The 27,454-nt window shown below is 48.0% G+C and overlaps 1 protein-coding gene across 4 annotated transcripts in view; it reads right to left on the reverse strand.

Moving 5' to 3' along the window:
* Positions 1-3,826: 3,826 nt before the first annotated feature.
* Positions 3,827-27,454, reverse strand: part of SPTAN1 (spectrin alpha, non-erythrocytic 1) — a 342,467-nt gene continuing 318,839 nt past the window's right edge. For all 4 annotated transcript variants that reach the window (XM_078646605.1, XM_078646604.1, XM_078646602.1 and 1 more), the window contains 5 exons: positions 26,661-26,857; positions 26,518-26,571; positions 26,208-26,354; positions 24,706-24,853; positions 3,827-4,103 (listed from right to left, as the gene is read on the reverse strand). In XM_078646605.1, the coding sequence (XP_078502731.1) occupies positions 3,978-4,103; positions 24,706-24,853; positions 26,208-26,354; positions 26,518-26,571; positions 26,661-26,857 (672 nt within the window). In that variant the 3' untranslated portion in view covers positions 3,827-3,977. The remainder of the gene's footprint in view (positions 4,104-24,705; positions 24,854-26,207; positions 26,355-26,517; positions 26,572-26,660; positions 26,858-27,454) is intronic.

Below are 27,454 nucleotides of genomic sequence, written 5' to 3' on the forward strand. Positions count from 1 at the left end.
GAGCACCTTTTTCCGTTTGAAGTCACTTAGAGGGGGGTTGTTCACCGCCTCTCCTTCTCTGGCCCCGTCCATTTCCCCTTGATCTAAAGGACTGGCCCCTGCCCTGGTAGTACCAGTTTTGCCTCTGCTGGCCCTGGTGACTTTGGTTGTCACTCTGTTGTCCCTGGTGGAATGCCTGGTGTGATTGCCCTTGCTGGCTTCCACCCCTGCCGTTAGGCCTCCGAGTAGGAGTGCCCCTTCTCATCCCTCTGAATTGCAGGGCCCCCATGGACCTTGCCGTCTCGTTGTCATTCTTCAGTTGGGTGAGCTTCTCATCAACTGGGGCTCCGAACAGTGTCTCACCGTTGAAGGGTGTGTTCAAGATGTTGTTCTGAACCTCAGCCTTGAAGCCCGAGATCCTGAGCCAGGCTTGCCTTCTCTCTGTGATGCCTATAGCCATCAGTCTGCTGGCTGTTTCTGCCCCATCCAAGGCTGTCTTGAGGCACGAGTTAGCGATGCTTTTCCCCTCTTCCACAAGGTGTGATGCCCTCTCACGGTATTGTTCCGGGAGGTGCTTGATCAATTGGCCCATCTCATCCCAATGCTGGTATTGATGTCTATTCAGGAGGGCGTTGGAGTTCGCCATCCGCCAGTGCGTGGCGGCGTTCCTCTCTATTTTCCTGCCAGTTAGATCCATCCTCCTGCTTTCCTTGTCAGGTGGAGGTCCAGATGTTGTTGGGACGTTTGCCCTTTTTCTGGCCGTTGCAGTGATTATTGAGTCTGCGGTGATGGATCCCTTGATGTAAGCTGGGTCCTGGGAGGAGAATTTGTATTTCTTCTCCGTCCACGGCGTTACTGATCTGCATGTAGCCGGTTCCTTGAAGGCTTCCTTCCCCTGGTCTGTGACACTCTTTAGCATGGGCAAGAACTGGCTTCTTGTCTGTGTGGGGAGCAATGTCTCCAGCAGGAAATCTGCTTTTGGCTTCTCCTCTTCCAGCTTAAGTCCATAGGCTGCTGCCGCCTTCCTGACCACCTCATTGTATGCCCCAAAGTCGTCAGGTGGCGAAGGCCTCGAGGGGTATGTCTCCACAGCCTCCTCCGGGTTTTCGGCCTCGATGTCCTGCCATTCCTGGTCTTGGACCGTCGAGGAACCTGAGCCGTAGCTTGACTGCTGCTCCCCGTAATCCCCTTCTGTGTAGTAGAGGTCTTCTTTCTCTTCTTGCTCCGAGGGGTCCGGAGTTTTCAGCGTCTCTTCGACGTGGAACTCCTCGTGCTCCTGTACCTCAGCGACGGTCGGTGCCGGCTTCGAGGGGATCCTGTAACTTTTCATTTTTTCATCGAAGTCCTTCTTTCTCTGAAGGATATTGTCCATTTCGGCCTCAAGCCTTCTTTTCTTTCTCTGCATCTCTGCGGCATGTTCGTCGTCGAGCGTTTCGGCTGCTCTTTTTGGCGGCGGCGGCGGCGACGTCGAAACTTTCTTCGGCTCCTTTTCCGTCGAAGTCGAGGTCGAAGTCGAAGACCCTTTTTCGGGGGCTTGCTTCGATGACCTATGCTTTTCGCTGGTCTTCGGCCTCCGGGAGTCCTTCTCGAAGGATCCGCTGGGCTCTTTTTTGGAGGATGCAGCTTCGGTTGTTGAAGTTTTCGGCGCCGGTGCTCCTTTCGAGGCTCTGGCTTTCGAGAGTCTGCCTCTGGCTTTCGAGACCCTGTGGGGGTTTTCGGGGTCGTAGACTCTCCTACCTTGTCAGGCGTTTTCTTATCGGTCTCTGCGACCGTGAAGTCATCTGGACCTTCGGCGATTTTGTCCTCCTTGTCGGTGGAGAGGCCCAGTTCGTAAAGCGTCGGGGCCTGGCCCTTGCCCTGCATCGTGTGGTGAGCTGTCCTCTGTCTCTCTTGACCTCTGAGTGTCTTCGGCTTGAAGACGGAGCAGGCGTTGCAGTCTCTGCTCTCGTGGTCGATTGGCAGGCAGAGGTTGCAGACCGGGTGCTGGTCCTTCTGCGTGAACTTGTGGTAGCAGTTTTTGCAGAATTTAAAGGGTGTCATGTACATCCCTGCGCTCAGGGGGCCCCCTGTGTGCGCATTCCTCCAAGGACGTCGAAGATTTCGAAGTTCTTTCCTTTCTTCGTCGTCTCTTCTCTGATGGTCCTCTTCTCCCGATCTTCTCAGGTTTTTACTGTCGAAGAGTTGCTGTATTTCCTTCTTTTCTCCTCCAAAACTTCTGGAGCTTCACGCGACGATCCAGACCCAACGGCGGAAAAAAGAATCTGAAGATGGCGCCCAAGGGTGGTAGCTTCCGCCGGAAGAATGCCGACGTCACCAAAGGTACACCAAATGGTGAGACGTCGACGCCCACCTGGGCTACGAAAAAGAAAGAAAGACTACGATTCCGGACCCAACCACGACCCAACCACCAGATTGCGGAATATGCACAGCATAGTGAATCCAGAAAGATTCACGCTGCAAAACTTGGCAAGCTGTGCTGGTTGTGGTTTTTGGTGGAAAGTGGAATGTCTAGCTGAAGTACTGGACAGTGTAGCCTGTGGATATAGGCTGCATTATAGGTCTTTAAATTATCTCTTAAGTGTCTTTGCAGGACTGCATTTTTAGACAGCTTAAGAGATTTTTGATTGCTCCGGGGTCCATGCTCATGAGCGGGACTATTCACTAGATTATGACTATACACAGTGATCCCCTACTACAGAAGGAGTTCTAACTGGATCCCGCTTGCTGAAGAAGGCGGCACAACACAGTGTTGAGAAAATTCTTCAGAACAATTTCTAAAGGTTTGTCCATGTCAGAGAAAACGAAATGACTGAAAGGGGCACGTTGGTTTCTAAGCACTAGACAGTGACAATTCATATCTTTGGTTCCCTACAGTGGATCTTTTTCGTTTTGATATCATTTAAAAGATAAAAATATTAACTATTTGTATAAATTGGTGTTGGATTTTTATTTTGTGTTATCTCAATTATTTACTGAAATGCTGTTTTTAAATGCTTTACATACCTGTCTTTGAAGTTAAGCCTGTCTGCTCGCAGCTTTGTTACCAAGGGTTGAGCATAGGAATAATTTGCTAAGACCTATGCTGGGTCCTATCATGTGTTAGTGGCCTTATTGCCAGTGGCAGACCTACATTTGCCCCTACCAATAATCCACTTTCCAACAGCGACATACCTCCACATGTGTCTCGTTTATATTGTGGGCGATACTCGACCCTCCACACACGTTTCTCATTCACAATGTGGGTGATAAGCCCCCACATGTCTATCATACGGCGGGTGAAAAGTCCCCACGTTTCTCATTCATACTGTGGGTGAAAAGTCCCCACGTTTCTCATTCATACTGTGGGTGAAAAGTCCCCACGTTTCTCATTCATACTGTGGGTGAAAAGTCCCCACGTTTCTCATTCATACTGTGGGTGAAAAGTCCCCACATGTTTCTCATTCATACTGTGGGTGAAAAGTCCCCACGTTTCTCATTCATACTGTGGGTGAAAAGTCCCCACGTTTCTCATTCATACTGTGGGTGAAAAGTCCCCACGTTTCTCATTCATACTGTGGGTGAAAAGCCCCCACATGTTTCTCATTCATACGGCGGGTGAAAAGTCCCCACGTTTCTCATTCATACTGTGGGTGAAAAGCTCCCACATGTTTCTCATTCATACTGTGGGTGAAAAGCCCCCACATGTTTCTCATTTATACTGTGGATGAAACTCAAACCCCACATGAATATAGGTGAATCCTCGCGCGCACTGCGGCATGCGCTCAAACAAGGGCCTGAGTAAAATCCAACTGGCTGAGAGCATGTCTATGGAGCAGAGAAGCTTAAAGGTATAATAAATCACGCTGTGTAGCTTGGACCAATCACATTTTATTGAAGCACACATTTGCATGTACATAATTTAACCAGAACTTCAAAGCGAAGCTGCTAGCATAAGGAGCGCGACATTCAGGACAGAGACATGCAGAGCTGGTGCTGGCAGGCGGCAGTCTGTACACAGTTCAGTTCACGAACAAGGATCGAGTGAATTCGATGTAGTCGAAGGCAGAGGGTAGTTCGCGACCCTTGCTGTCTGTGTAGGGCTTCATGTGTGAGATGCAGTAGTCTGCTTGTTCCCGCGATAGGTTCTGAAATCAAAAGACAAACAAAAAACAGTAAATAACCTGGGAACGACGAACCTGTGGATGCACCTCTGGCGTGACGTTAAATACCATGGTGGACACTATAGCTCACAGTGTACCCCACTGAAGGGACACCAAAGACTCCACAGCAGAGACATTACACTACATCAGCAGAGCATAAAGAACTCTACCACAAAGCATCATCACAATCATCTGTTAGAAAGCATAAGATCTATCCTACTAGGGCATCAAAGGTAACACAAGGGCACCAACTTCAGCCTGTGTGATCAACAAACACCTCTAACAGCATCAAATATACCCTAGGGGAGACCAACATAGCTTCAGAGCGTAGAAATGACAGCTCAACAATACAATATGAATTATAGGCAGCATCAATAGGTCTGCAGAGCTAGGTTTAAGTGGTCTTTTCTAGGACAGAACAGAGCTTCTAAGGCACAGGAGACATCAGAACCAAGCCTGGGATTTTCAATTCATGACGACCTCCACAGAGTACCGCAGACTGGCTTTTTAACAGACATGACTGTGAAGTTAGCATGACCCAACTTGCATTCTGCACATTATGGAGGTGGAAGTATACAAAATGACACGAGGAAAGTCCGCAAGTTCCAAGGGTAATGAGTGTAGGAAGCTGGCTCTGTATATACTATACCAAAGTAAGGTATAGTGTGCACAGAGTCCAGTGGAACCCCAAAGGTAGGGAGAGGCAAGAGTAGATAATACCTTACTCTCTATCTGTGGTAGCTTGGGCGAGCAGTAAGGCTTGTTCAGAGGGTAGTGTTAAGCATTTACTGTACACACTCAGGCAAGAAATGAAGTAATAGAAGACTGAACTCAGACCAATTTTGTTTGCATAAAAATATTAGTTATTTTATTTCTAGAACCAAGCCAGGCCTGATGCAGTTAAGTGAAAGAATACTTTGCAAGATTTATGCTGTGAATTTCAGTTCAATGCAGGTTAAAATGCAGTTGGTTGATTTACAGGTAAGTCAACAGTCAAAATGACTTTTCAGTTACTTTGAGGATTACTGTACACGTTACTTCTTGGATTACTTTTTAAGTTACTCTTGCTAATCAATGAGATAAGCCTACATATAACACTGATATTTCATAAACAAAGGGTAAGTAATTCAGTTTTTGTATATTTGTAGTTTTTGCAAGGTTTCATACAAACCAACTTCCCACTTAAAAGGCAGTCGATGTATTTGTATTTGTAGAGCGCAACATTCATCCCAAGGGACATCACGGCGCTAAGACAAAGCAAAGTGCAGGCTAATGTAGGAGTGTAATATTCTAATTGTCAGGTTAGTAGCTGGGGAATAGGTGAGTTTTTAGCTTTTTTCTGAACATTAGGTAATCTTACGTCATGCGAAGTTCCGATGGGAGTTTGTTCCAGAGGACCCTTGGTAATTTTGAGAATGATCGGTCACCCATCCTGACTTTAGACGTACACGTGACTGACTCCAGTGCCTGATGGTGGGATCTCAGGTTGCGCGAGGGTACATAGAAATCTAATTTTCCATGTAGGATTCGTGGGCCAGTTTTGTATAGCGTTCTCTGTACATAGCACAAGAGCTTAAAATTGGCTCTTTGGCGTACTGGTAACCAATGTAACTCCTTCATACAGAAGGAGGTTGAACTGCATTTGCTCTTATTGCATATCAGTTTAGCAGCTGCATTTTAGACCACTTGGAGTCTGGTGAAAAGATAGTCCGCCATGCCAACGTACAGTGCATTGCCATAGTCCAGCCTGCTCACAAGAAGTGTCTGTGTCACTGTTTTCCTACAGTTTAAAGGGATCCAGGGAAAGAGTTGTCTAAGACGGTTTAGTGTGGCAAAGCTTTTCCCGCACAATAGACGTACTTGATTCTGCATGGACAGGGCGTCATCAAAGATGATGCCCAAATTCTTAGCAGCCTGCCTCGGTTCAGGGACAGTGCCCACTGTCTGGGGCCACCAACTATTATCCCAAATTCCATGGGCGCCTCCGAAAAGTAGGATCTCTGATTTTCCGGCATTTAGCTTTAAGCAATGTCCAGACATCCAACCAGCAATTTCTGTAAGGCAGTGTATGAGATTGTCTTTAGTGTCGACTTTTGTCTGTCTATCAAACAGGGGAATTATCAATTGTGTGTCATCAGCGTAGGAGCATATATCGAAATCCCATTTCCTGCTGATGTCTGCTAGGTAAGAAACATATATGTTAAAAAGAGTAGGGCTTAAGGTAGCTCCCTGTGGGACTCCATAATTGACTTATTTTGCACTGGAAGAATAGGGACCCATTTGAATTATCTGGGTTCGGTTTTTAAGAAACGATGCAAACCATGCCAGGGCTTTTGAACAGAGCCCTTTTTCATAGAGATTTGTAGCAGCTTGTGTGGGACACAGTATCAAAAAGCCGCTGTGAGGTCCAAAAGGATCAGTGCTACAGCTGTGCCCTGATCAATGAAAGACCTATTATTATCAGGCACAGCTGGCAGGGTGGCCTCGGTGCCGTTTGCCCTAAATCCGGTTTGTGAGGGATCTAATAGGCTACTGGTTTCAATAAAAGTCGTGAGTTGTTTATTAACCAATTAATCCAATACTTTAGACAGGTATGGCAGTTGGGAGATTGGCCTATAGTTGGCTGGATCATAGATTTCGAGACCTGGTTTCTTTAAAAGGCGGAAAACAACAGGTTTTTTCCATATATCTGGGAAGGATGCAAGCTCTAAGGATGGATTGAGGGCTTTGGTGACCTGGGGGCATAATACTGACACCAGGCGGGAGAAAATGAAGTGTGGACAAGGGTCTAATGGAGATCCTGCCTTAACCTCTATCATGGCTTTAGCCACTTGTTCTTCGGAAAAAGGTGACCGACTATCTAGATGACTGTGGGCTGCAGGGTGAGGAGCTAAATTTTCCCAGACCATATTGTCTTCCTTGTTAGTGGGAGTAAAGGTTGCATAGATTTTTGTCACCCTATCTATAAAGAAGTTGTTTAGAAGTTCACAATTCTCAGACGAAGGCGCCATAGATTGAGACAGCGAGGTGGGCTTACAAAATTCCCGAATGACTTTATAAAGTTCTTTGGATGAACTGCCAGTTTCTTCGATCCTTACTGTATAATATTTGATTTTAGCATCTTTTAAGGCCCCATGATAGATCTTTTGTTCAGCTAGATAGATATGTCTATCTGTGCTTGTTTTTGAGAGTCTCCATTTGTGTTCCTTGATTCTGCACTCTTTTCATAAGTTTTAATTTCAGTGTATACCACTTTTCTGATTGGGTTTTAGTGACTTGTTTCCGAGTAACTTTTTCAATATCTAGTTGTAGCTGTGTAGCTAATGTGGCTGTAGGGTCTTGATACTGCAGTCTAGAGGCACGGGGGAAGAAATCACTAAATGATTCTTCCGTAATTTGATTCCAAGCACTAGTCTTCGTCGGATACGATGTCTCAGTTTTAGGTGAATTATTGGGTAGGCTAAAAGAGGAGATTAGGAAGTGATCAGTCCAGAATAGAGGTTTAGTTTCTTGAATGTTCAGGGATTCTATATTAGAAAACAGTAAGTCTAAGGCGTGACCAGCCATATGAGTTGGTTTAGTGATTTTCTGGAGTAGCTGCATTATAGCCATGTCATCATCCAGGTGTTTAACCCCCGGGTTTGTAAGCTTTTCATAATGTAGATTAAAATCTCCTATAACTAGAACCTGATTTTGTTTTAAACAGAGGTGGAGAAGTTGTGTTAGTAAGCCAGTACTTAAACCGGGCTGGTAGCCTGGCGGGTTACAAATGACCGCCCCTCCAACTAGATTACAGTCACCCACAGACGCTGAGAACGCTAGAATCTCATGTGTGCCTGCTTCAGTGACCATAATGGGAACACAGGTGAAATGATTTTTATATAACATTGCTATCCCTCCTCCTCTCTTACCGCCTTTCCTATCTTGTTTTAATATTTTATATCCTATTTTGTTTTTGAATATCTTTATTGCATTTTTTATAATATTTTCTCAGTACAGACAGATCAATCATACATTTTCAGCACACTTAAAAACGATCTTAATGTCGCTGTGTCGTTCTACATGGTAACTTGAACATTACTACTCTAGATGGTTGCGTGCACGAACGATGTAGTGTGGGCATATAATACCCAAGTATGCTGTCGCCTCCAATTGAAGGACAGGACATGTCCAACATATGTATCCTCTGCCGGCAGTGATGAATCAAAGGCAACCTAGTCCAGTAGCACAGTTACATACAGTTTGTGTATATCACGATCGGAATGGACAGTGAGGTATGGGTAATTAGAAGTGAACAATGCCGCTAATTATAAGATATCCACATTTATCTAACATTTGAAACATAACTTAATAAACTTGAAATGAATACAAAAGAAAAGGAGATATCAGGTACATAGTCAGATATATGTTACTAGTGTGTTGTATGCCTTTCAGGGGAAGCCGCGCCAGGGGCCGTGTACGTGCCTGTGCATGTTCTAAGGTATCTTGTGTACCCGGCCCAACCGCATCGCCTAAGTACCTTTTCAGTCCTCATCTCTCACTCTCTGTACGGGGGGATGCGCACTGTGCGGTACCAGTTTGTGTAAGAAGCTTCAGGATATCGTCCCAGGCCTGTGCAATGGGGAACTTACGTAGGCCAGCCGTTTCTGCTCTATGAAGAATGATGCTCTCTGCCTGTGCCCAATTTTCTAGAAATTTTAACCAGTGGAGTGCCTCCGGAGGTGTAGGAAGGTAGATCCCTGACTATGGTTGCCCCCAACTTTTTGCCTGGTGTTTTGCTGGTTTTCTGACTTAGTTGACCTGGGGCCCTGCTATTCAGGACCCCAGGCCCACTGCTCTCTCTGTTAAAATGGATTCCATGTACCCTAGGTACATATCTAATTGGCACTGGGCCCTCTCTGAGTCCCTGTACCCAGGGCTGAGGTGCACCCAGAAGTCTCCCAGGGGCTGCAGCATGTATTATGCCACCCCTGGGCTGACTAACTAAACAGACACAACTGGCTGCTTGACAGCTGGGAGCAAGGTGGTGTAATTACCCTTTGCTTTAGATATAGTATACCTATATCTAAACCTAAATGGACACACAGATCTCCTATCAGTCACTCCTATGGCAGGCCTTAACAATCCTGAAGGCAGAGTGCTTGGAATCGTGTGAGATGGTGCTCTGGCATGAGCTGAGCCTGTCTGCGGCTTTCGGGATCCATCCCTTAGCCGTTTTCATGATAGCGTCAGACCATATACTCTTAAGTGCCTTATAATCCTCGCGGTTATGGTAACTTTGGTCTAACATTATCTAAACATGTCGTGTAAGGTGTCATACGCTTTGGAATACTACCCCCTCGCCAGTTCTGGCGACGGGGGTAGCATTCCATCCCTCTAGAGGGAGAAGACATGTTGGTAACCTGTAACCCCGGTTAAAGTCGAACATAGCCTCAGCTCCACAAGATGGATGCTGCCACCGAGACACAAGTCTGCCCTCCTGCTGCTGGGAGTCCTCCCAGCGTGGGAGGCAAGGACAAAGGGTTTCCTGCCAGGGACGGTGCCAGCACCGTCCCAGACAGGATTTTGTGTATCCCAGGTAGGCAGGGCTATAGAGGAAGGTGACTGCAAGTGGCACCCCGGTGCTCACTATGCATAGGCCGGTCTGAACCAGTTCCAGGGGCACACCAGCCCCTGAGCTGGGGAAAGTCCGGCTGGGGAGAGGGGTGTAACCACCACCCTCCTAGTCCTACCCATAGGGCAGGACTTAGTCGCGTGCCAGCCCCCTTTTTGCAGGATAAAGGTAGGAACTGGCCCCCTTCCAAATCAGATCATCTTTGAATCCTGAAACTACTTTCCACGAAAGGAACTCAAGACTCTTCTCAAGATTTCTCCCTTGTGACTAAGGAGTAGTCACCCTGCAGCAGCAGGCACCATCCAAGCATCGCGGTCTGCTGTAAGTCTCTCCTCCGGATCAAGACTGCCCAGCTCGACGAGAACCGGCTTCCCTGGCACCTCTGACCTCTACCTGCATCATCAGCACAGCTGAGATTCGTGGGTGTGACGAGACCTCGAGGAACCGGCCATCTTCCAGACTGCACGACGCTTGCCCAGCACGACTACTGAGGGATCCTCACGTGAGTGCTTTGGGGTCCGAGAAGCCCCAACCCTGAGCAGCTCCAGCACCGAAGTCCAGCCCCCTTGCATCCAGGAGATCTGCGTGGGGCCCTTCTGCTCTTTGCTGCTCACCGCGTTGTCCAGGTCGCTTGCCCGTTGGCTAGTGGCCCTCTCACGACGCTCCACGACGACAACACTGCTGGTCTGGTTGCTCCAGACTGGCCTTTGCTCCCCTCCAACAGAGGAGCACCCCGGACCCTCCTGGTCCACTCCAGACGCCATTTTAAGTCCACCGCGTGGGCTTGCATTTGCCAAGAGTTGTTGCCCCAATCCTGGGTCCAGCGACGTCGACAGCAGATACCTTCGTGGGACAGCTCGCCCCTCCATCCTGGTCGCCGACAACGCCTCCTAGTCCGAGAGACTGCAGAGCCCAGCGTCGCCCACTCACCTGGTCGAGGTGACTTCGTCCGGTGCCATCCTGGTGCCCACCTAATCACTGGCTAGTGATTCAGAACTTGGTCCCCTCTGCTTACAGGTATCCATCTTCATCGATCCAGGCTTGGATCATCACAAACTTCTTCACTGGTCGCCTGCCAGCAACTTCTTTCTTCAGGCTCCATAGACTGCAACGAGGATCTCCGACGTCTTTTCAGCCCTATGCAGCCGCAGCCCCTGGGCTAGGTAACCTGAGCATTTCGGTGCTCCAGCATAGTCTAACTATCTAAGTGTCAGGATCCTTTGTCGTTTCAGCTCTACTTAGTCGGGTTCGCCCGAGAACACTAACTTTGCTTTTACTAGCCTCCATAAACTTTTTCCCGCCTTACGCGTGAGAGTTCCCACTCTGCACACGACGTCCCTAGGCCTCCTGCTTGTAATCTGAAGGTTCAGTAGATTAGTCCTAGCGATCCTAAAGCCTATGAGAATAGTTACTTACCTGCTAGTAATTCGCATTCCACTTGTGTACTATATGGTTTTTCGTGACCTCGGGCATTTGTGTAAATTGTGCGACTTTAAGTATTTCTTTAAGAGTTTTGTTGTGTGCTTAGCTCCCTGTCTGATAAAGAGCCAGGGTAGTCTTGTTATACATAAATATACTTTATTTTTGATAACAACTTGTGTGGTGTCCTTTCACTTGGTGTTCAAGGGGTAATGTGATGGTAAAACAGCTGGCTTAACACGCCCTCTAGAGTCTTAGCCTTAGACTGCTCGTATCCATGCTACTAGGATAGCTGGTCTATCAGGTTGACTTACAACCAAACATCAATAAGGGTTGTTGGAATGATACATAGTGATCACTAGAATAGTGAGCACTGCATATCAGGCCAACTTCTCACAGGAGGTTCTTTGTGTTTCCATCTCCTAGTTATCATACGGTTTGCAGTGATTAGACCGAAGTCATAGAATCTAGAGCTGACTATTAGCTTTTGTTCGTTTGTAAAATCCCAAGATGCAAACCTTGCATGTGTGTGGCACTTCGGTGCTAATGCTGTTAGTAAGAGTGTCCGTGATTATGCGCCAATAAGAGTGAAGCAAGGGGCAAGACCACAGCATGTGCAGCAAGTCAGCATCTAGTAGTTGGTACCTCGGGCAAGCGGAAGTGGCAACATTGAAATATTTATTCATCTTATCGGGCGAGAGATACGCCCTATGCAATATGTATGTTTGTATGAGTTTGAAGCGTGAGTTACGTGGTATATGCGTGGCGCAGGCTAGGACACGTTCCCAGTCTTTATCTGTCCAGGGCTGACCTCTGTCTTCTGCCCATCGCGACCGGAGTCTCTGCAGTGGCTTTAACACATGCGTGAGTAGGGCCTGCAGTAGCCAATGGATCACATGTGTCCCCTCCCCCATCACATGTAGATACTGCAACAACTGGTGTGTTTGTGGCTCAGTTGTCAGGTCTCCCTAGTGCAGCGTCAACGTCCGCATGATGGCTGCGTGCAAGAGAAGAAAACGAGTTACTTACCTGTAACTACGGTTATCCAGTATTGGTATCTTTCATAGATTCACATGCCTGAATCATTCCCCGTCGTCGAGGCGGGAGTCCCACGGTAAATAAAATATATAATAGCAGTGCCTAAAATTTCTTGTAGTAGGCTGGAAAAGCCTAAAGGCCTAACTAGGCCTCAAAACTTAGCAGCCTATCTACATCATTATGTAAAAAGACCTGAAATATTAGCCTCAGCCAATCAGCTGTCCTCACCCTCTAGAACCTTCCCTGCTCAGGCAGTTCTCCTCAGATTTTCCCAGCACAAGTGAGAAGTAGTATCCATAGCCAGAACTGCCCTACCGGGGAGGAGGGTGGGTGCATGTGAATCTATGAAAGATACCAATACTGGATAACCGTAGTTACAGGTAAGTAACTCGTTTTCTTATCCAGTATTAGGGTATCTTTCATAGATTCACATGCCTGAATCAGAATAGCAAGCAGTAACATCATGTCTGTCGATAGAGGAAGGTGGGAGACAAAGAAAATATAAATCAATCCCCACACAACCAGGAAGGTAATAGAGTACAAAACATGCCAACATAACATATGCATCAAAACCTTCGAATATAACAGATAGGACAGCATTATAAATATGTAAAGTTTAAAATATATAATCTTTCCAACCTTAGTGAAGAAGATGCTGCAGCACTGCATCACCAACAGCTGTGTCATCTTGAACTGCCGACTGCAGACAGTAATGTTCGGTAAAAGTGTGCACACTTTTCCAAGTAGCAGCTCGGCAAATGTTCTCTAGAGTCACTCCAGCGAAAAGGGCCGTAGAGGTCGACACTGTTCTCGTGGAATGAGCTTTAACCTTCCTTGATAAAGGTCTATTGGCCTTGTCGTGACAGAAGGTAATTGTGGAGGACAACCACCTGGCAATAGTTGCTTTTGTGACAGCTTGACCGAAGGTGGGTCTTCCATAGGCAACAAACAGTTGTGTAGATTTACGCATGTCTTTTGTCTTTTGCAGATAGAATTTGAGACATCTTTTGACATCTAGAGAATGTAAAACCCTTTCTGCAGGAGTTTTCGGATCCGGGAAAAAGGTTCTAAGCTTGACCGGTTGATTAATGTGGAATTGAGTTGGCACTTTAGGAATGAATTTAGGGTTGGTCCTAAGTGTAACAAAGTCCTTAGAGAACTGCAGAAAAGGTGGAATAATAGTGAACGCCTGTATTTCACTAACTCTGCGAGCAGAAGTAAGAGCCAACAGAATTGCAACTTTCCAAGTCAGAAATTTCAGTTCCGCTTTATGGATTGGTTCAAAGGGCCTTGTAAGAAGTTGGGAAAGGACTACATTAAGATCCCATTCCGGAGGAGGAGGACGAACTGGAGGAAAAACTCTGAAGAGTCCTTTAAGGAATTGTTTGATCAAGGAGGAAGAACATAAGGATGGTTTGTTGGAGTGCTTCCTGAATCTGGAGATTGCTGCCAAATGTACTTTAATGGAAGAAAAAGCTAGACCTGATTTAGCCAGAGAAAGCAGGTATGGAAGGATGGCTTCAGGAGGAGCCTGCAGCGGATGAACATCATTATCTCCACACCATGAACAAAACCTCTTCCACTTGAAACGGTATGTTTTGATGGTACTTTGTGCACGTGCTTGCGACAATATTTTCCTGCATTCCGAGGGAATGTTTAGGTCTTTGAACTCTAGGAAATCAGGAGCCAAGCGTGCAAGTGCAGCGATTGAGGATCTGGATGTTGAATCTGACCGTCCTCTCTTGTCAGCATCGACATAGTCGGTTTGAGCCGAAACGGAGGCTGTGAGACAGCAGGAGAAGCTCTTGAAACCAATATTGTCTCGGCCAACGTGGAGCAATGAGAATGAGAGTGCAGTGTTCCCTCTTCATCTTTTGCAGGACTTTCGGAATGAGCGGAATCGGAGGATAAGCGTACGCAAACATTCCGGTCCATCTCATGAGGAGGGCGTTTCCTCTTGACCCCCGTCCTGGGAACCTGCTGGCATAAAACAGGCACTTGCTGTTTTGCTGCGTGGCAAACAAATCCAGCGTTGGTCTCCCCCAACGGCGAAAGACTGTGTCTACTTGATGTTGTTCGAGTTCCCATTCGTGACAGTCCACAAAGGTTCTGCTGAGACTGTCTGCTAGAGAGTTTCGAATCCCTTGAACATGCTCTGCTTTGAGGGATATGTTGTGCTGTAAGGCCCATTCCCACATTTCCTGAGCTTGCAGTGACAGGGTAAGAGATTTCGTTCCTCCCTGTTTGTTTATGTAGAACATGCTGGTGGTATTGTCCGTGCGCACCAGGACTGACGAATTCACGATCCTCGGTAGGAAAGCTTGCAGGGAAAGAAAGATGGCCCTGAGTTCCAATATGTTGATGTGCATCTGTTGGTACTGATGAGACCATCTTCCCTGGATTTGAAGGTCCTGAAGGTGACCTCCCCAACCTTCCATGGACGCATCCGTAGTCAGAGTGTAGTCCGGAATCTCTTGGAGGAAGGTGAGACCCTGCGACAAGTTGTGTGTCTTCGACCACCAGAGAAGAGCCTGTTTCATTTTGAACGTGACTTTGATGCGGTCGTCGAATGATCCTTCGACCTGTTTCCACTGACGAAGCAACTCTTCCTGTAACGGTCTCATTCTGAGTCTTGCCATAGGAATGAGATTGATCGCAGCTGAACACATCCCCAGAAGGGAAGCATACATCCGCACTGAAAGTGACTTTTTTGCGGATATTTGTTTTGCCAGTTTGACGAGCTTGTTTTGACGCTCCTGTGTCAAGTATGCCTTGCACTGGCATGTGTCCAAGACTGCACCCAGAAAAGTTAGTCGTTGTTGAGGGTGGAGCTGATATTTTTGAGAATTGAGGGTCAATCCTAGGTTCGAGAACAGTGAAAGTGTTTTGTTGACTGCCTCCATGGTCGAATGACTGGTGGGACCCTTTAACAGCCAATCGTCGAGGTATGGGAACACCTGGAGTCCCAGGGACCTCAACATTGCAGCCACTGGGGCTAGACATTTCGTGAAGATTCTGGGGGCCGATTTGAGGCCGAATGGGAGGACTTTGAATTGGAAATGGACGCCGGCCACTTGAAATCTTAGGAATTTGCGGTGGTTGGGGTGAATAGGGATGTGAAAATATGCGTCTTGCATATCCAGAGAAGCCAGAAAGTCTCCTTCGTTCAGACAATTCAGAATGTCCTTCAACGTGACCATGCGGAAACTCTGTTTCTTTAGATATTTGTTGAGTTTGCGCAGGTCCAATATTGGACGCCACTCTTCTGAATTTTTCTCCACAAGGAAGAAACGTGAATAAAAGCCCAGCCCTTTCTGAGAAGGATGGACTAGTTCTATTGCATTCTTGTGTAGCATCTTTAAGGCTTCTTTGAAGAGTAAGCGCAGACGAGGGGGAGGGGGACCCCTGGGCGGCGTTGTGGGAGGTTTTTGTAAAAACTCCAAAGTGTGTCCCTTGCTGACCAAATCCAGGACCCACTGATCTGAAGTTATTTTCCTCCATTGATGGTAAAAGGCGGAAATCTTGGCGCCCACGGGAAGGGAAAGAGGAGTGGCCGACATCCGGCAAAGCTCATTGGCGCTTGTTAGAATCTCTCCTTTGATTACCTGAGCGCCGTTGTCCTCCCTGCCGAGAGAAAGAACCAGAAGCAGGCTGCCTGTTAGAAGATTGATAGTATGGTTTGTTGTAGGATGATTGATATTGTCGATTTTGTTGGTTTGAATAATTTCCTCTGGAGGAGTAACCACGACCTCTTGCACCTCTAAAGGACCCCCTCTTGTATTGCAGGGTTCCCAGAGATTTCGCTGTGTCGGTATCGGTTTTAATAGCCAATAAAGCGTCATCAATGTGCTTTCCAAACAAGGACTCACCATCGAAAGACATGTCCAAGATCTTGGTTTGGACCTCAGGTCTAAAGGTGGTAGCCTTGAGCCAACCTTGACGTCTAAGGACAATTGCTCCAGCCAGTTGTCGAAAGTTGGTATTAGAAATGTCTAGGGCGCAATCAATAATCTCTGAGGCCGCCCTTTCACCTTCCTGCACAATTCTGCGTACATCCATCTGATGATCCTCCGGGATCAGCTCAAGATATTCCGAGAGTTCCGACCACATCTGCCTGTCATATCGAGCCAGGGTAGCTAAGGAATTTGCTGCTTTAATGGATGCTGCTGCGTTTGCAGAAAATTTCTTCCCAATGGCGTCAAGCCTTCTTCCCTCCTTGTCAGGTGGCGTTGAGATGGGAGCAGAAGGATTCTTGGACTTTTGCTGCGCCGCCTGAGAAATGACCGAATCCGGTCGAGGATGGCCGATCAAACAAGCAGGTGTATCGGATGGTGCTCGATACTTTTTATCAATCCTTTGTAAAACTGCTGGAATGGAGGCTGGTGTTTTCATAATATTGAGGCCTTCCTTCCAGATATAGTCAATAATAGGTATGGCTCTGATCACTCTCCGATACCCTTCCTTAAAGTCATGTAAAAAGCAGTCCGACTGCTCAACTGTGACGACCAATTGAAATCTATTAGCAGCTCTCTGCATAATATTGTGAAAACCCCCAATATCTTCAGGTGGAGAGTCTGAAGGACGGGGAGGTGGTGGAGAAGGTGTAGGGATGACATAATCCTCCCAAGGGTCCACTGGAGTGTTATCCGGCAATTCTCCCTCCTCTCTACTTTCGTCACCATCAGAGGACGAACTGTCCAAAACCTGAGGAATTGGTGAAGTACGTGGCTGTGGAGATAAAGGAGCACTTGGCGACGGAGGTCGTGGCACAGTAGCCGAAGCAGATGACCCAGCAGGCGCACCCTCAGTTGGAGGAAATCTCTGTCGATAATCTGCCAACATAGCTTGCAAGTCCTGTATTAAGGAAGTAGGTAAATGTGTTGTGTCCTCAGACCGAGGAAGTCTAGAACGAGGTGACTGATATGGAGTGGAGTATACGTCATGCGTATATTGCTCCTGAAACTCTTCTTCATCATCCTCTTGAAGTTTAATATGCAATTGAGAAGGGTGACAGGCAATCCCAAAGGGGTCATCATCCTCTTCTCCTTCTTCTGACTCTCCTTGCATGTATGTCTCTAAAATGTGTGATGGCAAGAGCGGAGATATATGTGAATAATCCTGCCTTTTGTAAGTCTTCATTTGGAAATGAGTGAATTGTATTTTTGCAGGTGGGGAACCGTGCAGCCGATGAGCAGAAGCCCCAGTAAACGGATTCTCCGTCGACGGCGCTGCCAACGCCAAAGATTTTGTCGTCGACGAGGCCGTGAAAGGTATTGTCAATGACGAGTCCTTCGATGTTGAGAGTGTCGATAACGCCGTCATCGACGAGGCCGTCATCGGCGGGTCCCTCGTCGTCGAGACCGTCGCCGGCGTCTTCGTCGACGGGTCCCTCGTCGACGGGACCGTCGATAATATCTTCGTCGACGGGTCCCTCGTCGACGGGGCCGTCGATGGTGTCTTCGTCGACGGGGCCCTCGTCGACGGGGCCGTCGATGGTGTCTTCGTCGACGAGTCTCTCGTCGACGGGGCCGTCGATGGTGTCTTCGTCGACGGGTCCCTCGTCGACGGAGCCGTCGATGGTGTCTTCGTCGACGATCCCTTCGTCGTCGGGGTCGTCGATGATGTTCTCGCCGACGACGCCGTCGTCGACGCGTCCGATGGTGGCGTCTTCGTCGACGAGATCTTCGTCGACGAGGTCGTCGATGATGTCTTTGACGACGAATCCCTTGGAGACATTGTTTTCGTCGACGACGGCCGTGCGGTCGTCGACGGAGTAGACGTTTTAGTCGATGGAGCCTTCGCAGAGAAGGATTTCAAAGACTGTGACTTGGTTTTTGATATTAAAGGTGGAACAGACATCAAAGGTGACGTGATAGCTGAAGTGGTAACCACAGAAGTAGAAGAGGAGGTAGAAGTCCATGTAGTAGTTGGTACAGACACCAGAGTTAAAGTTTTGGTCTGGGTAGTACTCACATTTGAAGAAGCCGATGCACTCTGAGAGGGTTCAGAAGCTTTCTGAGAGGATTTCAACAATTTCTTTCTCTCAGGAGAAGCATTGTCCGTGGATCTAGCTCTCTTGCTAGAAGTTGAGGCTTTGTCCTCCTCATCAGCAGATGAAGACTTCAGCCACAAAAGAACCCTTGCCTCCCTATCCCTGATGGTTTTCTGAGGAAAGGTACGGCAAATTCTACAGTCCTTCACCACATGTGAAGGGTGTAGGCAATAAATACAATCCGAGTGCTTGTCATCCACATGGACTCTCTTCTTGAAGCAGGTTCCACAGGGTTTGAAAAGAGCTTTCCTTTCAGACATTTTGAAGCTAGAAAATCCAAAAACTGAGTAGGCACTCAGGGAGACTCCCTTACACACGAAGTGCGGTGAAAATCTGAGGAGAACTGCCTGAGCAGGGAAGGTTCTAGAGGGTGAGGACAGCTGATTGGCTGAGGCTAATATTTCAGGTCTTTTTACATAATGATGTAGATAGGCTGCTAAGTTTTGAGGCCTAGTTAGGCCTTTAGGCTTTTCCAGCCTACTACAAGAAATTTTAGGCACTGCTATTATATATTTTATTTACCGTGGGACTCCCGCCTCGACGACGGGGAATGATTCAGGCATGTGAATCTATGAAAGATACCCTAATACTGGATAAACTGACCCGCTGGCAGGCCAGCATCCATTGTCAGTGTTGCAAAAGGCAACAAAGCTCCATCCGTGTATAGGTCTCCCAGTGTCTACACTCCCACCACAGTGGGAGTAACACAACAAAACTCTGAAACTGCACAAAGTGTCCACTTTTCAAAGTGAATAGAATTTATATTTGAAACCGTACTTACCTGAACGATTTTTCTCGGATGCGTAAACATATATAAAGATCTTTGTTATTTTTAGGTCGAGCCTAGACAGCGCATGCGCTGTAGCAAGACCTGAAGTATTCAGTAAATGGAGGTAGCTCCCGCCTGCTGCTTACTGTTCGTTCAGGGCAATGTCAGTCTTCTTTGCTGGCGTGCAATTGGTTTAGGCAGCAAACGTCACTTCCGTTTCAAGTACAGATTTGTTACGCTTAGACAGCTTAATTGTTATTTTGATAACTCTTTTTGTGTTTAATGAATTGCTTCATGCTCATGGTAGTGCTCGATGCATGTCTGTCGTCCACTCACTGTCGTCGCACCGCCCTCTGTGTGCCACCCCCGAGTGCCACCCGCCAGTCGCTCCTTGTTATTGTTTTCTGCTTGTGTCTTTAGTGCTTGTTTAGGTTAGTTTCCTGCTTGTGTTCTGAACACCGCTTGTTTGGTAAGTTTATTGGTCATGTTTCAAACTCTGCTTGCACTGTATATGTCTGCCGACTGTATTCTTTTTCTCGCTATTGTTTTATTTTATTACTTTCCTGCTTGTTTTCAGAGTTGTGCTTTGTACTATGGCCACCATGCTTTCCATTTCACCATTGCTCCCGCGTGCCTTTCTTTTCTTCTGCACAATACACTCTTGTTTTACAACTCCTATCAGTGCTTTGCACCGCCCCTGCCACCCTTCGTGATCGTGTTGCCTCTTCCTGGATCCCACCTCGTTGCTTGTTTTTAAATGCAACACTAGCAATGTTGTGCTCCAGGCATAGCACGCATCGCCTTTGTGTTCTCATATTATTTTAATTCTGAAAGAGCACTATCAGTGCACGCTTTATGGACGCCCTGCTTTACCTTTCAGCATAGCAGCCCCGTGCCTTTCTTTTCTTCTGCAAGGAGCCTGCTTGTTTTAGAACTCCTACCAGTGCTGGAAATTGGTGTGTGGTTCATGGCAGACCAACTCCTTCTGAAAAGCGGTTTAGCTGCTTTTAGGAGATTAAATGCAGCGCTGTTGGCTTGCGTTTTTTCCCATTGCAGTCTGTTTCCTTGTTTTCCCTCCCAGGACTGCTGCGTGCTTCTGTGAAACCCCACCCAAATCCATATTGCTCTTACCCCCTGCCACTTCATATTTGTCCTCGTTTTCCCCGTCTATTTTCGCCCTCTCACCCCCTCCCTGTCTGCACCCCTCCTTTTTCTCCCATTCTCCTGTTTTTTATGTACATTGGTAAAGCGCAATGTAGGTATCAGAGCACTTTACATGAACATCAGTTGCATTACAAAAGGTCATTTATTTTGTATACACAGGAAGATGAAGTGCTTATTTATGTTAGGTTAGGTGGTCGACTTTAGTGTCATCTCGTAATCTGCATCCGCATCTTATATTAGTCCGGCTGAGCAGATCATTGAAGTTGGCATCTGCCATGCGGAAGGGCGTTCATTACACATGTTCAATGTGCCTGTGTACCTCTGTGTTGCTGCACGTTAGCGTGCCACCCATTCAATACTGGGGAACCCATCTACCTTAGGTAACCTGCCCCAAACCCTGTGTGCGGGCTTACATCCATTCCTTCCAGGAATATATTCTACTATTTCTGTTGAGCAGTTAAAACTGGTTGTATATTGCGGCTTTTAATTGCCTCCTCCCGCCTCAGAGTTCTCCACACCAACATCCGGGCAGTATTTTCACAATCAAAGGGCTGTTACTTTGGCCCTGGAGGCATTGACAGCTGCTGCTGCAGAGGGGCATGTTTGGTCCGGAGGCTTCATTTGCTGGGAGAGGCTGTGGCATAATTGCCAGAGCTGGCGATTAAGGGATTGGGGAACCAGGTTTGATTCTCTGCGTCGTCTCAACATCCTGTGATTCTGGGCAAATCACTTAATCACGGTCTTTAAAAATAAAAAGTGATCCCTTGTTTGCAATAGGGCCCGCTGTTACGCTGCTGAAACCAGCTTCACAGTAAAGCAGCACCCAGGCCCCCACGTCACAGCTATCCTCATTTTGAGCCTTTTACTCCCTCGGTTGCACCCGAGGCTTCCTGATCGCAGTCGGAAGCGATCATCCTCGTTTATACTGCCTGTCAGGTTCAATGTGCATTCAAACCAATCTGCTGACTTGAGGGAAAACAAGCATTTGCAGTGCAATAGGTCTTGCATTTACACAAGTTTGATCTAATAGCATTGTAAATGAGAATGCCTTTAATTTTATGTTGTGGTATTTAAAACATAAAAGGCATTGTCATTTCCAATGCCAATAGCTTAAACTCGTGTACATACAAGACCTATTGCATTGCAAATGCTTTTTTTAAATTGGTGTGGATCTTGAGTCGTGTGCGTCATTTATTAATCATTGTGTGTATTTGCAAATGTCCTGCATTCCTCGGTTAACCCTAAGGCTGCTTCACCACACTAACCCCAAAAAGAGCACTTTGGGATTGCATAGCAAGCCCTGTCCACCCATAAGGGAACCCCTGGACTCTTTACACGGTCCACAGGATTTTTGACATATCAGAAAGAGCCAGTTTCCTATAGTCCGGAAAACCCTATCTGTGAAAATAGTGGAGCAGGACTTCTAGGAGGAGTTCCCACTCATGGACTTGTTGCTGCATCCTGCTGAGCAGCTCTGAAAAGTTGTTGTCAACCCCGCAGATATTCCGCTATTAGGGGAACCCTGTGTTGTATTGCCCCAACAACAAATATTATGCACCAACCCGACAGTTAGGGCTAGTGTGTGCCCCTGTTTAAGGTAGTACATGGCAGTCATTGTTGTCGGTCTGGAGCGGGACTGTTTGTGATGAATGCCAACTGAATTGCCAACAGCTTCAGGTAGTTTATGTGAGATGTTTTTGTAGGGGAGACAGGCCCGGAACAGTGATGTTCTGTAGGGGTGTCCTCCAGCCCGTGAGGAATGAGCCCATGGCAAAGGTCACCTGCGGAATAGGGCCCAGAAAAGGAAGTCACGGTTTAGGAAGGTTGGCTGATGTAGCCGTTCCACCTCTGCCCCTTCCTTTACCCTAAGCTTTGGAGTATCCCTGGGTAGGTTCCTGCCTTTGATAGGAGGTGGGGGCCTCTGGTAAGGTGATTTTGGAACCGCGATGAAACTGTGTGGTGAAAATTCACCTGAGGGGATAGCAGCTGTAGGGCTACCATCGCCGTGGCTGAATCGGACCAATTCTTTATCTTTTCAGCACCTGATCAGCTTGAGGCCCAAATAGTTGTTTTCAATGGAAAAGCATGTTGATCAGATGCTGTTGAAATTCTGGCTTAAAGCCAGGGTATCTGAAGCTTGTCTTAAGATACGAATGCTGAAGTTTACTACTCCATCGGTGGTGTCCGGTGCATCAAGGGCACATCTCAGAAGTATTTGAGAAGGTCTGCCCTTGTAATACAATCTCTTGAGCCCTGCGTTTATACTTTTCCCGTCGGTGCTGTATACGCTCCCCATTTCATCCCATTTGGCGCGATCATACTACACCAACAGACCTATCAAATTAGCAATACGCCAATGGGTCGCTGACTGAGCTGCAACCCTTTTCCCTGCTGAGGCCAATTTTATTATTTTGTCTAACCAGGGGTAGATCCCTGGTACCCTGGACACTCGCCCTCTTACCCACCAATGAGCCAGGTGGGAGTTGCCCTGTAATATATGGTGGGTGTGAAGGTTTATACTTCTTGTCGACCCTTGGTGAGACAATCCTGCCTTTACCAGGTCTTTAAACACTTCCTGCGTTAGCTTAAGCATGGTCCCACTGTGTACGAGAGGATTTACACTAGGAAATCTTCCTCTGGTATGGAATGTAAATCCACCGTGTGAAAAGTAGCTGCTCTCTGGATAACCTTATGATACGATGTGGTGTCATCAGGGGGAGAAGGCTTTGCAGGGTACAAATCTGGGCCGTTGGGCCCTGGAGGGACTACCCATAATTGTTCCATGGATCATTCTGTTGCTCTTGGATGTATGGAACCTCACATTCATCCTATCGGGAAGGGTGGCCCCCACCACTAGATTTATGAGAAGACCCCTGAAGTGACCGGGGCTGTGGTGGACGAGGTTTAGGAGAAAGGAGGGTGCTAGGGGTAGGGGTCTGGTACCCCGTCACATCTCTTCTTCAACTTTAGAGGTCGTGGTGGCTGCAGCATTTCCTTTTCCTCACATGTAAGCTGCCTCTTACGAGGAACAGTCTGCTGCTCGTGAGTCCGAGGTTTAGCAATAATCTTGCCTGTGTGGGGATGGATAAACAGGCGTCGCTGTAGAGTCCAGTGCCTCCTGAAGGAGTTGAAGGATAGGAAGCTCCTGGTTATCGGAGTCTGCTGTGGATGGGTAACTGAACTCCGCTGGCTGTTTGGGCTTCGGAGTCTTTAGACGTGGAAGCTTGTTTCAGCTCCAAACTAATTTGCCATTGACATGTGTTTCAACTCTGAAGTAGGTTTTGCCGTTGAGCCTTGATTCAGCCCCAAAGAAGTTTGATGCAGACGCTTGTTCCGGCTCTGAACTGTCCTTCGATGCTGACCCACTAGTGGGCACCGAAGATGTCAGCGTTGAGGGGGGCCTGGTCTTGAGCTGCTGACTCGGTCCTGGAGTGGGAACCGAAGTCGGCTCTGAAGCCTTATATCTGTGCCAACCAAGGCTGGTTTGTGGTGGCGGACCAGATAACCCTGAATGAGGGCTGGAAGCCCCGTCCCTGGAGGGGCAGTGAGTGCCTTGTTGGGATGTGGCACTCACTGCGTGTATGCCCTGTTGTTGGGCCAATGTCGGCTGCAGATCTGATCCTCTGATTCCAACAGGGACTCTGGTTCAGGGCTGAAAGTAGCGACTTGCCCAGCGTCTACATACTTGCTGTCGTCATATCCCGAATCGACAACTTCCCGGAACACTTTGGGGGCTTCAGTTTCTCTGCTGTTCCAAGGCGCACTGTGCGAGCTGATGATTACAACAATTATGGATGGTGGTCATCATTCGAAACACAAGGCATGTAAGCAGGAAGCCTCGTCCTGGTCTGGACAGAAGCACAAATTGAAGACTGTGCTGGTGTGTTCACGAATACTTCGAATGGCACTCTCGACCGTATCTGAAAGGTGTTTTTTCCAATCACTCAGACTATTCTCAAACGTGAAAAACACAGAAAAGGGCCCAACGGGGGCCAAGACCCCGCTCAAGGAGATCATCTTCACTCCAGAATAGTCGACCACGACATTGAGAAAAGAAAAATGCACAGAATGTTTGAAACTTATCGGAAACGGAGAATTCGAGAGGCCCCGATGAAGGGCGTCAAATGGCGTCAAGTTCGAGCTTTAAGGAAGCACGCATGAACCTGATGGCAAAATAAATCAATCTAACTATGGAGTCAATGTTCATGCACAATAATAAAGGAGGAGGCACTATACCTCTTGACTCGGAAGGCTTCTTCAAGCTGTACACGTTCGAGCTCAACACTAGATGGGAGGAGTATGCACTGCACGTGTATCGACAGCTCACATGCCTCAAACACATTACTTGATGAGGTCTCACAACCAGCCCCACTCACCCTAACACACTTTCTCGCACAGAGTATAGTTCAGGTTATACAAAACAAAATACAATGTTCTTGCCATGTTCCCTCTGAGGTGTGGCGTGGGGGTTGCAGCACCTTCAACCTCCCATCTCACGTAGTACAAGATAAAAGCAGGAGGGCGCACTCACCTGGTAGAGTTCTTCCTTGGTCACATATGGTTTCTGTTCTGTGCTGAGTGCTCGGAATGCGCTCTCGATTTCTTCACTGGACTTCACATTCTCCGTTTCTCTGCTGATCATAAAGGCCATGTATTCCTGCAGCGATACGTGCCCATCCCTGAGGAGGAAAGTAACAGGTCAGGCCTCACTCAAGGACGATCCACCCACAGACATGGCAGTTGTTATAAGTCTGCCAGTCGTGGAGGTCTCACCCATAGAAGCACACCGCAATCTGATGGCAAAGCATAGCCATGAGACCGATCCGCCCACAGAAAGGTGCACCTTACAGCAATACAATAATCACAGACCCAGACCAGAACTTGAAGTGATTAAAAACTCACCAAGTGCACAGGCTCTTTTAATATATATGGATAATGTTACTTCCCCAGTAAGCATCTGTTCTTGGCATGCAGAGCTGTAGAATTACATGCTTTGCATACTCCTGCCAAGAAGGCAGGAGAATGCAAAGCGTGTGTATCTACAGCACACATGCCTCGAACATACATGCAATGTGCATACTACTATGCAAACGAAACGCTCCATGTGCAGACCCCTCTACTTCCACCAAGCTACCACCGCCTCTCCTCACCTGGCTGCCACCTGCCTGCTCTGTGCTTCCACTGACACTCTCCCCCCATGGACACACCTCCTCCACCCAGGTCTCTCCACCCCGCTCTAGGTTGTCACTTCCTTTCTACCTAGCAGCTGCCACCGCCTCTCCTCACCTGGCTGCCACCTGCCTGCTCTGCGCTTCCACTGACACTCTCCCCCCCATTGACACCTCCTCACCAGGTCTCCATCCCGCTCTAGGTTGTCACTTCCTTTCTACCTAGAAGCTGCCACCGCCTCTCCTCACCTGGCTGCCACCTGCCTGCTCTTTGCTTCCACTGACACTCTCCCCCCCATTGACACCTCCTCACCCAGGTCTCTCCATCCCGCTCTAGGTTGTCACTTCCTTTCTACCTAGCAGCTGCCACCGCCTCTCCTCACCTGGCTGCCACCTGCCTGCTCTGCGCTTCCACTGACACACCTACTCACCCAGGTCTCTCCATCCCGCTCTAGGTTGTCACTTCCTTTCTACCTAGCAGCTACCACCGCCTCTCCTCACCTGGCTGCCACCTGCCTGCTTTGCTTCCACTGACACTCTCCCCCATTGACACACCTCCTCACCCAGGTCTCTCCATCCCGCTCTAGGTTGTCACTTTCTTTCTACCTAGAAGGCTACCACCGCCTCTCTTTCCAACATGCGGTCTGTCATCCCCTTGATCCCTTTACTTTTACTACCTCTCTCCCCATTGCCTTTCTTCTACACAACGAGGCAGCCACGTTCATTTGACTACCTATACGAACTCTTCGCCTTCTCAGCGTGCCATCTTTCCTCTTCCTACTCGCTTCCCTTTACACGCAGCGCACCCATCCATTGCTGGTCTTCTATCCTTTGCATGTCAGCACAATCTATACAACGCTTGTACCTATTGGGATCCACGGTGTCCAGAATGGCCTCAAACTCTGGGTCTGGCTCGCCTTCTTCTACCATGGGCAGGTCATAACCCAGGGAGCGCAGGCACGATTTAAACTCCTGGTGATTCAGTCGACCCGATTTGTCCTTGTCGAAGTGCCTGAAAGAAGGGGAGAAAAAAATAATAATCAGGGAGTTGCTGGTGGCACCTCGTCAAAAGGCTGTGGCGGGTGGCTGGTGGCTTCATCAGGCCGCACACAAAGGCTGAGAAATTGCAGTGGCGATTGGGATTTAAAAGCTACATGTATCTGTGGAACACTTACTTAAACATCATGCTGAACTCCTTCAAAGCCTCCTCCGTCACTCCTGTGGTGTTCCTGCAAGGGACGAAGCATACACAAGTATAAATGCAGGCGGCGCCTTGTCGCTGGCAGAGCACTGAAGGGCGTTGGGGTGACGGGCTCACCTGGCTTGGATCTGCTGCTCCAGATTATGTTGCATCCTCATGCCGAGCTGATCCAACTGATCCCACTGCTGGGCCAGCCCCACCGTGCTGTGCTCCGTGTACTTGTTGTCCAGGATCAGCGCCTCCTCCATCGCAGCCCCAAGGTCCTCGATCTTCTTCAGCTGGCTCCGCATGGCTCGAATCTCCTGGTGCTTTCGCTGCAAGAGACAGATGGACACATCATTAGCACTGCACATGCCTGTGCGCAGATGCCACAGTCTCACGGGATCGGTCTCCGCATGTGCTGGGACACGGACGGACTCTAGGCATGCACAAACCACTCTGATCGTCTTTGCTACACTCAGATCCAACTCTCAAAGTACTCTCCAGTCTTCAGCAAAGCATGTCTAGTCACTGGGTCAGGGCCTCTCAAGGGGGCCTCAACGTCCTGTAAACTTGACCGATCACCGCACTCTGTCCTGCGAGTTTCCAATGCACAATCGAGGTCAGCCTTGCACGGACTCAAAAGAATGGTAAAGGAGAAGTGAAAGGAGGTATATCCACAGGATATCAGTTTTCTTCAGATACGTGGTTCTCCTCGAGTTTGTGAGCCTATTCCTCGTATAAGGGCTTCAGGAACTTCGATCCATTCATTAAATGAAAGCATTAAAGGGAGACGGACCTGCTGGTGTCTGGAGGTGCATTTTTTAACATAAGGGGTCAATAGTGTTTCCTGTAGGTATCAATGCTTTTGTGCTTGCTGCTAGAGGCTACAGAGAAGGCTCGCATGCAGATGGCGCCAGGGTGAATGTGCA

This window comes from Lissotriton helveticus, chromosome 5_2 (genome assembly GCF_964261635.1).
Source record: "Lissotriton helveticus chromosome 5_2, aLisHel1.1, whole genome shotgun sequence".
In the NCBI taxonomy this organism is placed as follows: Eukaryota; Metazoa; Chordata; class Amphibia; order Caudata; family Salamandridae; genus Lissotriton; species Lissotriton helveticus.